The sequence below is a fragment of the Helianthus annuus genome, chromosome 15, assembly GCF_002127325.2.
Source record: "Helianthus annuus cultivar XRQ/B chromosome 15, HanXRQr2.0-SUNRISE, whole genome shotgun sequence".
NCBI lineage: Eukaryota > Viridiplantae > Streptophyta > Magnoliopsida > Asterales > Asteraceae > Helianthus > Helianthus annuus.
Window position 1 is genome coordinate 45,053,186 of NC_035447.2, and position 18,159 is coordinate 45,071,344.

Here is an 18,159-nt window from a genome sequence, read left to right on the forward strand (position 1 = left end):
TTCCAACAAAATTTCACAATACCAATACAAATTATCCCGGTCATCATATAGGACCCCGGAAAAAAAAAACTTAAATAAAAAAACACACGACGCTAAAAGAAACACAAAGCATGAGTATTGCCGCATCGGTGAATTTAGAAAGAATAGGTGGTCCTCCACCTGGTGACTTTAAAACAAATTTAGAAAGGCGATGAACTATTACTTATTCCACATAATCAATAACAAATTCCATCTTTATCTTTATTTTACCTACAAACACTTATTTTATTATATTTTCTCTTTCATATACAATCACAATAATTTATAGAGGTTTGGATTTGAGAATATAGAGGTTTGTTTTTGTTTTCTCTACATTATTCTCTGTTACAAAAAAATCTAAATATAGAGGTTTGTTTTTTCTTTAAACCATTCTCTCTTATAGAAAAATGAGATAGTGTTTTGGATGGTTTATTCAAATTATTTTCTAAAATTTAGATATAAAAAGAGATAGTGGGTAGGATGTGAATGCTCTACTAAGGCTATAAAGTGTGGTCATGACCTCATGATCATCATGACCTTCTACGTCAATGACATGTCACCCACCTCTAATTCACAATCCAAAACCACTAACTTAAGGGTGTGGTTATGACCCAAACCACTATCCCCTTATTTATTTTAATTTATCTTTGTATAAAGAAAAATGAAATGATTACTTGAAAACTGGTCGCCATGGTTTAATCCATGCAAACTATGGTGGATTAGGGGAGGGGGTGATATAGCCTTCCATTCATGTTCCTACGTAGCGAATCATATCCCAACCATGACCCCAACACCCTTTAGCCTAATGTGATGTTAATTTAGGTTTTCATTTTGTTATGGAGCGGATTGAATTACCAATTCAATGGTCATGACATATTTGGAAGACAACAATTTTCAATAACAAATTGTTTCCATCTAGGCAAAAACATTTAACAAAATTATGCCACATTTAACTTGCGTGATTTGATATGCATTAAAATTTTACCATAACCTAACACATTTACCTATATACTAAAAACACAACCAAATGAATAGTAATACTACATAGGGATAAGCAAATGATATTGGTATCAGTATCAAATTTACCAAACCGGGTATATTTTCTGTACCGATTCAATACTGACTTTTGACATTTTCGGTACTGGTTTTTACTCTCAAATACTGGTACCGTACCGGTGTCGTACCAGGTATTGCACCGTTTGAGCTCATGCCACGTAGCAACACAAGTATTGCACCGTTTAGATTGCTTTTCATACACATGGTAAGAAATTGTATTTCGTTTGAATGAGGTTTTATATACACAACTTCTTTTGTTTTCTTCTTTGTCTTTTTTTGTAATGAATGAATTGTAACATGTAAAATTAACTTGGATATTTAAATTATTGATGAGCAAATGGTATCAAATCCTATAATCAAATCGGTATCGTATTGGTACCAAATTTACTATACAAAATAATTTTCGACACCAATTTGGTACCCACCTTTTGGCGTTTTTAGAATCGTTACCTTCGGTTCGATACCGGTCTATCACCATACCTGTATTTACTTATTTTTACCTTCAAATACCATACCGTATATTACCGAGCATTTTCGGTGCCGGTACCTAATTTCGATGATTTTCGGGATCGGTACTTTCGGTTCCATTACTGGTACCGAGCTCATCCATATTTTATTACCTATCACCTATATATTAAAAACAGAACCAAATGAATAGTAACACCACATAGGGATAAGCAAATGGTACCGGTACCGGTACCAAATTTACCAAACTGGGTACATTTTCGTTACTGATTAGGTATCGACTTTTGACATTTTGGTACCGGTTTTTACCCTCAAATATGGGTACCGTACCGGTGTCGTACCAGGTATATTCGGTACCGGTACCCACTTTCGGGGATTTTTGGTACCGAGCTCATCCCTAACATCACGTTTGATCTCATGCCACGTAGCAACACAAGTAATTACACCGTTTAGATTGCTTTTCATACACGTGGTAAGTAAATTGTATGTCGTTTGAATGAGGTTTTATATACACAACTTCTTTTGTTTTCTTTTTTGTCTTTTTCTGTAATGAATGAATTGTAATATGTAAAATTAACTTGGATATTTAAATTATTGATGAACAAATGGTATCAAATCCTGTAATCAAACCGGTATCATATCGGTACCAAATTTACTACCAAATCATTTTCGATACTAATTTGGTACCCACCTTTTGGCGTTTTCAGAATCGTTACTTTCGATTCGACACCGGTCTAGCACCATACTTGTATTTACTTATTTTTACCTTCAAATACCATACCGTATAGTACCGAGCATTTTCGGTGCCGGTACCTAATTTCTATTATTTTCGGGATCGGTACTTTCGGTGCCATTACCGGTATCGAGCTCATCCATATTTTAACGTGTTAGTAACGTCATAACTGAACTGAAAACAACCGAATTTCCAACGTGTAGGATGTGTGGGTCCTACTATTATATATTAGATTATTAAAAATCGTTTTTAGGACGGAGTAACCATCGTTACTACGTCATTTTTATCTATGTTTTGATATTCGGTATCCGCTTGCCGTTGTGAGCACGCGATTTGCAAACATTGGATCCTCGCCGCAACGCGAGGTTGGAAAATCAATTGGTTATTTTTAAAAATACAAAGTCAATGTTCATGAACAAAACAATCTTAGTTATAAATTAAAAAAATATAAATGGAAAACATCAATGCATTTGATTTATTTCCCCCTATATAAATGGCATGCAATTCCTCACTTAAAACACAAAGTTGTCACTAACACAATGACATTTTCCTCAGTAGTAGTCGCAATAACACTGACCATTTCATACACCGCCACTAGTTCTGTCGCTATCGATGATACTTTTAGTGTCGATCTCATCCATCGCGATTCCGCCGATTCCCTTTTTTACGACTGTTCCATGTCGTTTGCACAACGAATGGGGCATGCTTTGCAACGATCTTTGATAAACCCAAAATAGTTTAGAAGTAATATAAATGGGTCGACATACCAAGCTGATGCAATCCCCGATCACAAGAAGTTTCTCTTGAACATTTCATACGGTAATCCATCGCAAAAAGTCCTGGCCATTGCCAACACCGGTAGCGACTTATCGTGGATGCAGTGTAAGCCATGCACTGAATGTTACAAGCACACGGCTCCACTTTTTTACCCAAAGAGTTCTTCAACCTATCAATCTATTGATTGCGAATCCGAAACGTGCAAGGCTTTGGCGACGATCGCAACTAATTGCTCAGCGACGAAAAAATGCGAGTTTTTATCGCTTTACGCCGACGAATCAGTTAGCACGGGTATTGTTTCAACTGAAACCATCACGTTAGGTGATCGGGTCCTCCCGAATATAGTTTTCGGTTGTAGTTTTACTAATGACGGTGTTTTCCAACCAACGTGTGGTGGAATTGTCGGGCTTGGCGGTGGCGACTAATCTCTAGTGTCGCAAATACGCACGTTAGTGCCCGGTAAGTTTTCGTATTGTTTGATTTCATACCCTCTCACAAATGAGTTTTCAAATAAGTCTAGTAAAATGATTTTTGGGGACTTTGACTTTGGCCCAAATGTTGTCACAACTCCACTAGTCCAAAAAATCCCAAAAACATATTATCATATGACATTTGAAGGGTTTAGTGTTGGCGATAAGCGAATAAGTATTAGCGACAACTTGAACTCAACAAAGCCGTTGTTGAAAGGAAACATGATCATTGACTCAGGGACGACTTTAACAATGCAACCGCCTAAACAATACGACGAATTCGAGACCGCTATTAAGGAGGCTATTAATTTGAGGACTATTAAAGACCCACAAAAGGTTTTGAATCTATGTTATCGTTCAGCGAAAGTGACTAAGATGCCGAAAGTGACGATGCATTTTGACCCGACGGATGTCGAGTTAAGTCGTGATAACGTGTTTGTGACGGTTAGTAAACCACCATCACCACAATAGAAGAAATCAGCATGGTCGTCTTCATTAATTAGGATTTTATCTTTTAGGACTGATATTTGGTGCTTTTCTTATGAAGGGCGGTGACCTTGGTTATAACATGTAGGGGATACACATGGTACAACAGGAGTACTACTCCAAGCAAAACTTGTTTGCATGAGCCCGAGAGTTTGGGTTACGACTTGTGTGTAGGGATGAGCAAATGGTACCGGGTACCGGTACTGAATTTATTGAACCAGGTACATTTTCAGTACAGATTCGGTACCGAATTTTGACATTTTCGGTCTGGTACGGTACCGGTCCGGTACGGTATTTACCGGTTTAAACTAAAATACCGGTACTTAACCGTACCGTATCGGGTATATTCGGTACCGATACCCACTTTTGAGGATTTTCGGTACCGGTACCGGTTTGGTACCGAACGGGTACCATGCTCATCCCTACTTGTGTCGGTTGTGGGATTTCGCAAGTTTTGGATTTTTAAAGATATGGGCAATTTCATATATACACCTACAAACTTACAAAATATCATACATATACCCTTACAAAGGAGTTGAAATATCATATATATATATATACCCAATTCATTAAAAACAATTTAATAAAATACACTTTTACTCTTATTTTTCTATAACATTAAAATCTCATATATGACATTTAACTTCAAATATTATATTTATTCTTTTCTAGCTTAATTTATTTAGCTTAAATATTATATATATATATATATATATATATATATATATATATATATATATATATATGGTGAATACTATTATTTATGAAAAAAATAAAAGCAAAAATGAATAAAAATAAATTTAAGCTTAAAATGTGTTATATAAAAATATGATGAAATTAAAATATGAACGTATATGAAAACTTAGAAGTTAAAAAATAAGTGTAAAGTGATATTTATTAGATTGTTTTTAATAAATTTGGTATATTTGATATTTTAACTATTTTATAAGGACATATATGATATTTTTAATTTTTGTAAGGACATATATAATATTTTTCATTTTGTTGAGTATATATGAAAATTTTGCACCTCCATGCACTAGCATAAGAGTGAGTAAAATACAAGGAAGGAGTTTACCTCATTACTTTTATATCATTTCAAGGTTTGTTCTAACATCATATCTCGTTCACATTAGCTTATTTAGAAAAAAATCTTAACTCATTGGAAAAGTTTTAACTTTGGAGAACACAAACCCACAAATTAGTAAATATATAGCTCATATGTTAAAATAATTTTCTTGCTTAAAGTTAGTAAAAAGTTAAGTTTTCAACTACATTTTCCAACACATCTCCATCTTTAATCTTTTACTTCGTAGTTATGATGTAAAAATACACACACGTTACATATATATGATATACACCAACTAGTTGTATCCTTTTTTGTAAGTTTGTATCGGGTTTGACTTGATGCTCCTCAATACAACCAATATGTTTACTTGAGTCCTAACCCTCGAACATATTTAAAATCGTGTAATCTGAATATGACCCATGTAACTCATTATCATCGGGTTGACAAGTTATAAACAGGTTAGGTTATAATGGGTTTAAACGGTTTGACATGTTTATAATGAATGGTTAAACAATCGGTCGTAAGCGTGTTGGTGGGTTGACCATATAAAAATATTTTTTCATTATAATTGTTAAAGGATTAACAAGCCGGTATGTTTAATTAAACACATTAAACAGATCAACTCGAACATGATATATGTTTGTTAACTAAGTTCAGTTTTAATGGTTAGTCTAATCTAATCTAATCTAATAGAGCTATAGACGAGTTGACATGTGCATAATAATTGGGTTAAAAGGTTAAGTCTTATAAGTGTGTTTGTGGGTTAACCTTTTAAGAAAATATTATTAGTTTAATTTTAACAAGGTTAACAAGTCGACATGTTTATTTAAACTAGTTAAACAGATCAATTTGAACAAGAACTAAACCGGCTTGTTGGATCGTTGTTGCAACACATAATATAATGGGAAATGTTAATGATAGTTCCATATGTATTACCTAATTGTAATTCACGTCTTGTTATAGAATTGTAAATATAATCCACTAGAATCAATACAACAATTGTGCTGTGATATCAATGTTGATTACATTGTTTTGGAACAACGCATAATCTTATCCGTGTTAGTTAAAAGTATAACTTTTAAGTTAAAATATAATCAATGAACGTTTATGCTTTAAAAAAATGAAAAGGGAGCCAGCAATCTAACCAGCTCCGGCAATTCATCGGCCAAAAATGGGACAACCGATAAAGCGAGGGGGCAATATCGGTGTATTACATATGTTGAATAAACGATAAAACAGTTAATAATTAGTAGTGGAGATTTAGAAATTGTAAGACGATATTTTGAGATAAAATATGAATGAAATTACGTATGACTAATTAACCTTTTTATTTAAGAAGTAGAACACGAATAAGTAAAGTAAGAGAAACGAGAAAAAAAATCTTGGACTCACAGAATTGCTACACATGGCATAACCAATTACTAATTTATTAGGGAGAGAAGATATAAGATTAGCTAGTAACCAAACTAAAAGCACAGACAGTTCTCAATTCTATTCGTTTAATCGATCAATCTCAATCTGATTTAACAATTTTTATGAAATAGTGCTCTTCATCGAATGTCGAAATAGGTTATATAACAAAAAAAGCTTAAACTAAATTAAATTAAACAAAAATTAAAATAAACATGTGCGTTTTGAAAATGAATAAATCTTAATTATCTGTACTATATTATAATGTATTTAAGGAGGATGATAAAATAATTTTACAAAATTAAAATAAATAATGCATATAAGGAGGATGATAAAGTAATTTTACAAAAATAAAATAAAATAAGAATTTAAGTAATTACAAGTATTAAAACACAAAGTATACTCTTTTAATGCATTTAAAATATCCTCAAATCTTTTGAAGTTTTTGTATTTTGCCATCCCACATCGAATCAGATGAGAAAGAAACTTTGGATCAAAGAAATGACTATATAAAAGCAGTGTTGTAAAAATCGCGACTAGGCGACGATTAGTCGGCGATTAATCGCTAGTCGTCCAGCTACTGAGTAATTTTTCTTAAATCGGTCCATTAACCGACTAGGTCCGACTAGGCACGACTAGGTCCGACTAGGCCAGCCAAAAGTCGACGATTCCAGCAAAAAGCCTGTATATTCCGGCCAAAACCTCTAAATTCCGGTCAGTTTCCAACCAAATCATTTGAATTCCAACAATTAATCATGTATACTTAAATAAATGAGTTGAGTAAGATTTAAAACCTAGCTACTTAAAATATTTACCTATAAAAATGTATATATTTATACATAAAACTGAAAATTACATATAAAAAACCCGATCCGATTAATCCCGATTAATCCCGAGTAATCCCGAGTAGTCGCTAGTCCCCACATCACCGGCCGACTAGCGACTAGCGAGTTCTCCAACCTTGTATAAAAGAGCCTCATGCTTTCTCAAATAATTCATGCATTCCACTTGTTCCTGTTCCTTTATCCCACATTTTTAAGAAACAAAATGAAAGGTTCATCTACTCTATAAAAGCAAGGTAAGCCTTTGCAAATGTTAATTTGTGTAGCTTACATATTTGGTCCTTTAGCTAAGTAAGTTTTATTTTAGCCCATTGACAAGAATAAGTTATATTTTTGGCTATTATGATAACATAAGTTATTAAATTTAGCCAAATTAAGTTGAGCAAGCCAACTTAATTTTTAATCGAACCAAACTTGAGTTTAAGAATTTAGCTTGATTTTAAATTTGACTCAACCCAAACCAACTTGGTATGAAGTTTGAGGCTAGCCTTAGTTCGGCTAAGCCTTTAAATGTTAGAATGTGGGGTATGGTGGGGTGGGGTTTTGGGGCATGGATTGACACATGTAATTTGAAAACTCAATTCAGAAACCCCCTTTGTATGGGGTATATATATAGTGGAGAGTTCAAATGAGAAGAAATTTTTTGTAAGAAGAAAAAAGAACAAATTTCAACCAATAAACCAATAAGAATGTTTTATTGTACTTCATTTAATATAAGTATTTAATGATACTATAAGGGTACATTGGTAAATCTACATAGGTCATTAATTTGTAGTCTTCCTCTTTAATAGCTAATACATTAAATTTTTTGTAACTTATCTTCAAAATATATATTTAAAAAAAAATAAAATAAAATAATTTAAAGTGTAGGATAAATTACGAGTTGTGTAAGATAAATTTCAACGTGTAGGATGAATTTCGAAATATGTAAGACAACTTTTTGATGTGTGTAGGCAAAAAAAGTTAGTGTGGAGGATAATAGTCTTTATGACTAACTAATTAGTCAAAAATGATAATAAATGAGATAAGTGAAAAATTATTTAATGTTTTACAAAATTACCTTTTGTTCTGTTTCTTCTCAATTAATTTTTCTTCTCAAATGAACCTTCCCATATATATATATATATATATATAACCATTAAAAACTACATAAACATACAAAATAATTATTAAAATAAACATACAAAATAATAATCAAAATAAAAAACTATCATTCTTCGTCGGTTTCGAACCCAGGAATCGTTGAAACATGATCCACCAAATCAGATCGAAGGTTGTGATGTACATCCCTTGACTTGATCAAAAATTCATTTGCCGCTTTATCTTCGTCTGTTACGTTACCTGGTTGGGGGTCATCGTCATCATAGTAGGTAACGACCGCTCTACCTTCATCCTCCAAAATCATGTTGTGAAGAACGATACATGCGTACATCACATTTCCAATCCGATCCTTGTCCCGTAGTCGACAAGGCATTGCCAATATTCGCCACCTTTTCTTCAAAACACCGAATGCTCGCTCGACGTCTTTACGTGCAGCCATCTGGACCCTGTTAAACTTTAATCTCTTTGGATCTCGGGTACCGTGTCTTGTGAACGATTTTACGAAAACCCCCCCACTCTGGGTAAATCCCATCAACTAGGTAGTACCCATACACGTACTCAACCCCGTTTACAAAGAAAGTTCCTTTTGGGTCCTATACCATTTACCCGATCATTGAAAAGGGGCGAGTGGTTTATGATGGTAATATCATTATGTGAACCTGGCATACCGAAGAACGCATGCCATACCCAAAGATCTTGGGACGCAACCGCTTCAAGCATGATGGCTGGCATCCCATGAAATCCACTCGTGTGAGCGCCTTGCCATTGGGTAGGACAAAGTTCCCAAGCCCATTTCATACAATCTAAACTACCTAGCATCCCGGGTAGCCCATGATAATCTGCGTGATGTTCCAATATTTGTTGCATGTCACTGAACGAGGGCTTTCTCAAATATCTTTTCCTATAAAGTTCTAGAATACACGAACAAAAGTTGTGAAGACTTTCTCTAGCTACACGTGCAGGCATTTATAAATAGTCATCCATAATGTCAGAACTATTGCCGTACGCTAACTGCCTAAGTGCGGCCGTGACCTTTTGCCACGTACTAAATCCTAATTGCCCGGTTACATCGGGTTTTTGTTGGAAATAAACATACTTCTCCTCAAAATCTCTAGATATCCTTAAAAATAAGTTTCTACTCATACGAAAACAACGCCTAAACATTTTTTTCATCATACTTAGGTTCCGCTGAGAAGTAATCGCTTACCAACAAATTGTTAGCGGTGTGCCGTTCATGAGCAGCGATGTACCTTCTCCTCCGTTTAGGTTGTTGAGTCTCTTCCTCATCGTCTTCGTCTTCCACGATAGCTTTCACCACCGTCGCGATCGTTTGTAGAAATATTTTCGCACCATCGTCAGATGATGATGACGATTCACTATAACTTGAAGAACTCATGGCAAGATTGTGTTTTATGTGTTTGATATTGTGTGAGAAAAATGTTAAATATGGTAAGTTATTTATAAAGGATTTTTTTTAAACATGCCCAACGGCTAGTTTGAATTGGCCATTCACAGCCCGCCATGTCAGCTTGCTAGACCCGCCCCACGCTCGGCTTCAAACCCCCGCCCCTTGGGCCACGCCCCAACCCAAGCCCACCCGGGATGGTGACTTAGGCGTTTTCCCCCAACCCAAGCCCCATACCCCATAGTCTTATGTTTCCTGCCGTATTACGCACCCATGTAGAATTGTAGTATATGAAATAAGGAAACGTCACAAGTTAATCACTTAATCATAATACATCATGCATGATAAACACCTAATTGCATGTTCTTTAGAAGAAAATATAATTTATTTTAAATTTTAATATGTTATTTTAATAAGATTGTCAAATCCAGTTATTGATTTACTTTATTTAACATAATAATAATAATAATAATAATAATAATAATAATAATAATAATAATAATAATAATAATAATAATTGGGTTATAATTGTTGGAAAATCCTACTAATTTGAGAACACCATCACCTAAGATTCCATGCACCCGTTGTTATTTTCCAAGTAAGTTGATTTATTTTGTAATAAATCTTAAATCTTAATACGACTAGGTCTAAAGAATTGAAGTAGATGCATCTTGATTTAAAAGTATGATGCTTTCTTTTTTTCTTTTTTCAACGACAAATTTGGATCACTGACGGACCATTGGAGTATCATCATACCATCAACAGAACCACCTGATCATATCCACTCTACTAGGCATAATGTTTATACACTAATTCAGGGGGAAGTCCAATATATATGGGAAAAACCCCTCTTGTGGGAATAGAACCCAGAACCTATTGGTCTCAAAACCTAGTGATAGACATTAATGAGGGCACAAACGAAACGTCAGCATTTGATACACAATTTAGTCATTTGATGAGGGTTAGCTGCCCAAGTCATACATAAACCAAAAACAATTGTGAACTTTACTATTGCTTAACTAAAATTTGTGAATTCGCCAACTTTATGTTGACACACTATTGCATGCTTGCGGGTCGTTAGGTATGGCTCGGATGGGAACTTGCAGACTGGAGAGTATCATGGCTTTGGTTAAACGGTTTACATTGTTTTGTTAAATAGCTATGGTTTTCAATTTAGTTTAGATTTTATACTTTTGCTTCCGTTGATAATTTAAACTTCACGTTTTCAAACTTCTAAAACTATTATCACTATTCATGTTAAATGTGGTAGTTAAATGTTTCACAATTAAACTTGAAATGGTTCAACATGATTAGTGGCTTGATCCTGGAATGTCACGCGCCTCACGGTAAAACCCCACATGCGAAATTTGGAGGGTGTGACAGACTTGTTGGACCTACAAAAGAACAGATAATATTCAAAAGCTATAACATGATCCACTGATCAAGAAATAAGCAAAAGATTGAACCAAACTCTTCCCAAAAATAGTGAATTTTGAATATCTATTCAGAACATTTGTTCAAGAGCAAAGCTAACATCTGATGAAGACTTGGAACCGTTGTACAAGAATATAACAACTGTTGAAGGCCAGCATCTCTTGAAGACCCAAAGCTCTGATCAAGCCAAGGTTTGTTGAAGAAGATCAAACATCTGTTAGGCCAAACAGATGTTTGGACAACTGCATCAACAAATAGCTTAGACAATGTTTATTTAATGTAACAGCACTTATTCTATCAAGGTTTTAGTATACCCTAGAACAGATGATAAGATTGCTCAGTTGTTTGCAAACATCTAAGAATCTTTTCTGTTAGAAATGTTAGATGTCACTATCAAGGTGATGTCAGCTGATTTCATAACAGAGCTTTCGTACTTGTATAAATAGATCACGCCTGTTAGTGATCTATTTATCACACACCATCACATTTTCTCTCGTACGAACTGATTTGTTTGTGTGATCAGCTGAGGGGAAGTTTGTAGAGTCAATCGAGTTGTAAAACTTTTGAATCATTAATATTCATCGAAAACAATTCGTTGATGATAACTCTCAGCTTGTGAATATTATTGTGATAATCAATATTTGTTTGCAAACAAAGAAACTAAGTTTCTAACAAGACTGATTCAATCTTTGTTTATTTCTTGATCAGTAGATCATGCTTTAGTTTTAGGATATCATTTGTTCTTTTGTAGGTCCAACTGAAAGAGGTTTAGGTGATGGATTGAAACACCGTCTCAACCAATCTCATCTTGTGAACCGGTGATTCAAGAAGATGAGATGGCATAGCATGATTGTTTTTTTCCAACTAGTCCCACAATTAAGTTGTTCACGAGCCGAACCGAACCAATCAGACATTTGCTCATGCTCGGTTTGTTTACAAACCGATCCGAACCGAGCGTTTTTTCAACCGAGCCAAAGTCAAGCGAGCGTCTTTCGATCCGAGCATTTTTCGAATGAACGTCGAGCGAGTATCGAGCGTCGCAGAATAAACAAGGAAAGTGACGATGAGAGTGCTAGTTATTAGAATAAAGTGTAGTTTTCGTCCATGATGTTTCGTCTAATAGAACATAAGTAAAAAATTTGACAAATAACAAGGAATACAAAAACACTCAACTAGTTCTATCGAGATTAACTAAGCGGGAAGATAAATCATCGACCGATTGAAACATACACTTGTTCTATCGGAAGTTTGAAATTGAATTAATCGATTGAAGCAAAACCCTGTCGAGTTGGCGTCTTGGCGAGTGGTGATGGAGAAATCGAATAACGATGGCCAATGGGGGGTTTTGATTAGGGTCTTGCACTTCTGAATCAAATGTCGGGTTAAGACTTGAGTATTGATCGACGCTTCACATTTTAGTATTTGAAATTTTGACTTAATTACTCAAATGGACATTTAAGTATTGGACAATGGACTATTGGTATTGCATTTCAATTCTAACTACTTAAATGAGCTCTATTTGGATCTTGAACCAAACATTGTTAATGTTGGTCTCTAGTTATTTCATTAAAAATGGTACAGACACAGACACAAACACAAATATATATGTATATATATTAAAAAATAAATCGAGTCAAACCGAACTGAGCGGACCTTTGCTCATGCTCGGTTCGTTTACAAACCGAACTAAGCATTTTTTTTAATCAAGCTGAATCGAACCAGCAAATTCCAAAAACAAGCATCGAACGAGTGTCGAGCAATTTGATCAGCCATACCCGCAATTATCATATGGTAGGGGTGAGAGAAATAACAGAATCGTGATGATTTAAAAAGGCGGTGTTGACAAGAAACCCCTTGACACTCCCAGAATCCTCTTTCAGAAGTCACTTCTCTCCACTCTCCAGGTCTACCTTGCTAACGTACGCCGGTCGTTGGTACACTGCGCACCCCAACATACATACACTCATATGTATCATCATCTATAACCTCAACCAGATTATTATTATCTTTAATTTCTTATTCCACACAAACAAACTTTATGTAAAAACCAATCTAGGGTTTCAAACCGTTACATACTGATTTGAAAGTTTCGTAATTTTTAAATTTCGAATCGTATATTAAACAAAACAAATAGTGATGATGAACGGGGGAGGATTCCGGTCAGGTAATACGACGTCGTCTTCGGTGTGTAATATGAGCGAGATCTGGCGGTATCCGGTGAGTCATGGGAATGGCAATGCGGCGTCGTTTGGTATGGGGGATAATAACAATAGTAATGACGGTGGTGTGTTTATGGATGATGATCCGATGGGGGTGAGTAAGAAGCGGCGTGAAGATGATGATTTGTCGACTAGCAGCCGGAGTAATAATACAATGGTAATTATTGAATAGTGGTTTTTTGTGTTTTTATGAAATTTAGTGTTGTGAATTGATATTATGTTGTGAGGGTTTTTTGTTTTTTTTAGCTACTGTTGATGTGCTTTTTAGATTTTAATTGTTTATTTTGAAGAATATTTGAGTGAGTTTTTTTGTGGTGAAATTTGGATGCAATTGGTACAAATTTATTCAATTTTCGTATGGATTTGTTCAAATTTGTTCCAATTTATTCAAATTTGGATGGAATTGGTACAATTTTATTCGAATTTGGAGGAAATCGGTACGAATTTATTCGAATTTGGAGGAAATCGGTACGGGTATCTTCAAATTTGGAGGAAATCGGTACGAATTTGGATGAAATTGGTACGGATTCATTCAAATTTGGATGGAATTGGTACGAATTTATTCGAACTTGGAGGAAATTGGTACGAATTTATTCGAATTTGGAGGAAATCGGTACGAAGTAGTTCAAATTTGGATGAAATCGGTACGAAGTAGTTCAAATTTGGAGGAAATCTGTACGAATTAGTTCAAATTTGGATGAAATCAGTACTAGTATTTTCAAATTTGGAAGAAATCGATACGAATTTATTCGAACTTGGAGGAAATCGGTACGAATTTATTTGAATTTGGAGGAAATCGGTATGAATTAGTTCAAATTTGGAGGAAATCGGTACTAGTATCTTCAAATCTGGAGGAAATCGGTACGAATTTGTTCGAATTTGGATGGAATTGGTACGGATTTATTCAAATTTGGATGAAATTGATAAATCCACACCACAGTACCACAGAAACAGTTGCAGGTTCATTTCCTGCTGTACCTTAATTGAGTTTCTAATTAATTATTTTGTTTATAAAGCTTGGTATATATGTTAGGCTACTATTACCATGATATGCCAGTTAGAGCTAGTAAAATATGATGAGAGTTCTTGATTTTTATAATAAATTGTGAAATTTTAATCAGCTCGACGGTGATGGCAAACGCTTGAAGACTTTGGCCCTTGAAAACGAGAACTCGGAAATTAAACCAGAAGATGAAAGAAGTACCGGCAAGATAGCGGAAAACAGTGCGAAACCGACCGAACCGCCTAAACAAGATTACATTCACGTTCGCGCAAGAAGAGGTCAAGCCACTGATAGCCACAGTCTAGCAGAAAGAGTAATCGAATTAAATTTCTTTTTTTTTTCTTTTTAAAGATAAAGTTTCTTGTGTAGCCTTTTTCTTTTGCTGAATTTTGACCGATTTTATGAATATATGGTCAGGCTAGAAGAGAGAAGATAAGTGAAAGGATGAAAATACTTCAAGATATTGTCCCCGGATGTAATAAGGTGTGATTTATTGTTCTTGTTTCATTGTCTTTATTTTAATTTAAATTAATTAACTGATGAGAGTTGGACATCATGACATGTGAATCTTGTTCTAATGTTTTTAAGTTTTTTTAGTCATGTGCAAAATCTTTTAAACCGATCTAAAGATAGAACAAACACGAGTATGCATAAACCCTTCAGTCTGTCCACACTTACGTTTAAATAATTCCACATGCTTATGTAATTTAAGTTATAACATTAATAGTGGCAGATAATGAATGCTTGTTTAAAGTTTATAAATGGTATCAATTATGTGATGTTCAGGTTATTGGAAAAGCACTGGTCCTTGATGAGATAATTAATTACATTCAATCGCTACAACAACAGGTCGAGGTAAGCATACTTGTTTTTAATCTGGATTATGACTCGTATATCCATTTCGACATTACAATTACAATGTTTACGGTGCTAACTAAGTCGAGCGTGACAGTTTTTATCAATGAAGCTTGAAGCTGTCACTTCAAGATCGCAACCAAGTCCTCAAGGATTTCCTTCAAAAGATGTAAGCATAGAATGTTATGTCTTGGTTAGGTGTAAAAAAATTGTTACAAAAAATAGAACTGGGATATGGATTAAATAAAGATGGCAGTTTCAACCCATTTACTTATGAACGGCTTCATTTGGGTTACTTTCTATTTCTAACGGGTCAAATGAGTAAAATAGAGAATATTACTAATGGGATTTGGATTAATTTAAGATGAGAGCTCTGACCCATTTACTTACGAACGGGTACATTTGGGTTGTGTTTTTTTTAACGGGCCAAATGAGTAAATAAAGAAGATTAGCTTAAAAGGGAACATGTCAAATACTCAAGTGGGACTTGGATAAAATGGTGATGTTGGTTATGTTTTATTTCTAACGGGTCCAAATGGTTATGTTTTATTTTAACGGGCCAAATGGTTATGTTTTTCTAACGGGTCAAATGGGATTTGAATTAAATAAAGATTACATCTTTCACCCGTAGACTTATGAACGGGTTCATTTTGGTTATGTTTTTTTTTTCTAGTGGGTCAAATGAGTAAAATAAAGAATCTATTAACTTAAAAGGGAACATGTCAAGTCGGTTTCTTTCTATCTAACAAGTGAATGCCGGTGTTTCAGTTTGGTCAACAATCATTCGACATGGCTGGGGTGCCGTTTGCTTCACAACCCACAAGGGAATACAGTAACGGATCATCACCAGAATGGTTGCACATGCAAATCGGTGGCAGCTTTGAAAGAACAACATGAAATAGGCACACTTTGGTAATCTACATGGAGCTAATGATCAAGAAACTACTGGAAAGAGAAGGCTATATATTTGTTTCAACTATATATATATATATGTATCTCCGTTTTGTTAGTTTTGCAATATGCATGCATGTATGTACTATTCTTGCTCATACGTCTCTTAAGAGTCATACGCCCTTTTACCCGCAAACAACCTGATGAAATTGTTTGTCCGCTTAGAAAAAATGAAAAAAACCAGAAGCATAATGTGTATTGAAACAATTTCGGGATCAAATAATTTGAGTTCATTTTACTCGTAATCAAACTATCAATATATCTTGTGTTTTTTTCTGTTTAAGTTGTGTTATGTGTATAAATTATCTATATTATGTTAGAAAAATATTTTTGTATTTTTATACATATATGAGATGTTGTACCAAAAGGCTTTCCAGTATTCATTCTCCAGTTCACCAAAATCTGATCTCTAGTTCGAAACCGTTTTCAAACTTCTTACGACACTGAATATGCCGTGGAGGGTCGACCGGATGTGGATCTTGCAAGTATAATTTCTTGTAATTTTTTTTATTACAATAAATTTGATCATTGATTTTAAATTTTGTTTTACATGTGATAATCATAATATATGTCGATAACAAAACTAGCATTGGGCTGCTACAACCGAGTCTGTAGGTATAGTACATTACCACTCTCCGTGGGGTATGGTGGGGCGGTGGTTTGGCTTGGGTTGGGGCATTAGTTGACACGTGGCTTGAGTGGCAGACATGGGCTAAACCCACATTCAACACGGTATGGTGGGGCGGGGGTTTGGTGGGCTTCGCTGGGCTGACCCGCTGGACTATTTGAATATTATTTAAAACAACAAATTTAATTTTTTTAGTATTTTTAAATAAAGAAAATTACAAAAAAAAATCCTAACTTTTATATTTGTTTTTTATCTCTTCTCTCAACGCCAAGACTAGTTGTAATTCGTCACCCTGTAGGTGATCAATGGGCTGGGATAGAAATTTCAAATCATCCTGTTTTTGTTTCTGGGCATCTCTAGCGGCATCTCTAGCTTCTTTGCTCCTTCGTATTTCGGCTCTTTGTTGTTGGAATACGTTGAATGTATCCAACTTGCATGAAGTGTCATCCAACTGCTCGCTGTATATTCCCCTACGCGAGCCAGAACTCTCAGCTGAAGGCGATGCCGTACCAGATCTTGATTTTTGAGCACGCCTTCTTGAGGCATTTCTTCCTTACTCAGGCCGGTTTGGGCTTGGCGAATCATCCAAAAGGATGCATTTTTTCGTTTTGTAGAAGGAGAATTGAAGATGTATAGAAGATGTGGTTGAATGTGGTAAAAAATGGAAGAAAAATGTGAGTTTTATAGTGAAAAATTAACTTTTTTTTTTTAATATAGTAGTTGGCCAACGGCTAGCCCAACGGCTATTTTGTTTTGGCCATACACAGCCCGCCATGTCAGCTCGCTTCCCCCGCCCCACGCCCGGCTTGAAACCCAAGCCCCAAGGGCCACGCCCCAACCCAAGCCCACCCGGGGTGGTGCCTTGGGCGTTTTCCCCCAACCCAAGCCCCATACCCCATGGCCTAAATGTACTGTTATCACGAGTCAGAGTTCAGATTACGAGGTAGATTGTTTTGTAAATGTGATGAAAAATATAATTGAAAGGAGATTGTTCCCTCGAGATGATATTGTGTCACTTCAACAGTCTGCGACGTGTGTTGTACAGCCCTAAAAACAACTGATCATCTACTCAACGAGTGCCCCTTAGCAGTTCAATGTGGAAGATGGTATCCTCTTGGATCAGGATGGTGGTTCAAACAGGAATTTCAGTCAAGGAGAGATTAAAATCCAAAGACAAGGCAATGGGTAGCATGGCATACAAGAAAATGGCTCAACAGATTATTCTCGTCGCACTATT

General features: G+C 35.2%; 1 protein-coding gene across 1 annotated transcript; it reads left to right on the top strand.

Moving 5' to 3' along the window:
* The first annotated feature begins 13,059 nt into the window (after positions 1-13,059).
* On the top strand, positions 13,060-16,566 carry LOC110911531 (transcription factor BHLH094). The gene is made up of 6 exons (XM_022156161.2): positions 13,060-13,642; positions 14,607-14,801; positions 14,906-14,971; positions 15,275-15,343; positions 15,441-15,512; positions 16,112-16,566. Exons 1-6 carry the CDS (start codon positions 13,403-13,405, stop codon positions 16,238-16,240), a joined length of 771 nt encoding a protein of 256 aa, XP_022011853.1. The 5' UTR covers positions 13,060-13,402; the 3' UTR covers positions 16,241-16,566.
* The last annotated feature ends 1,593 nt before the right edge of the window (positions 16,567-18,159 follow it).

Coding starts and splice junctions, on each gene's coding strand:
- LOC110911531 (XM_022156161.2), top strand. CDS start 13,403: ATGATGAACGGGGGAGGATTCCGGTCAGGTAATACGACGTCGTCTTCG. Junction 14,972..15,274: donor TTGTCCCCGGATGTAATAAG/GTGTGATTTATT, acceptor TGTGATGTTCAG/GTTATTGGAAAAGCACTGGT. Junction 15,513..16,111: donor AAGGATTTCCTTCAAAAGAT/GTAAGCATAGAA, acceptor CCGGTGTTTCAG/TTTGGTCAACAATCATTCGA.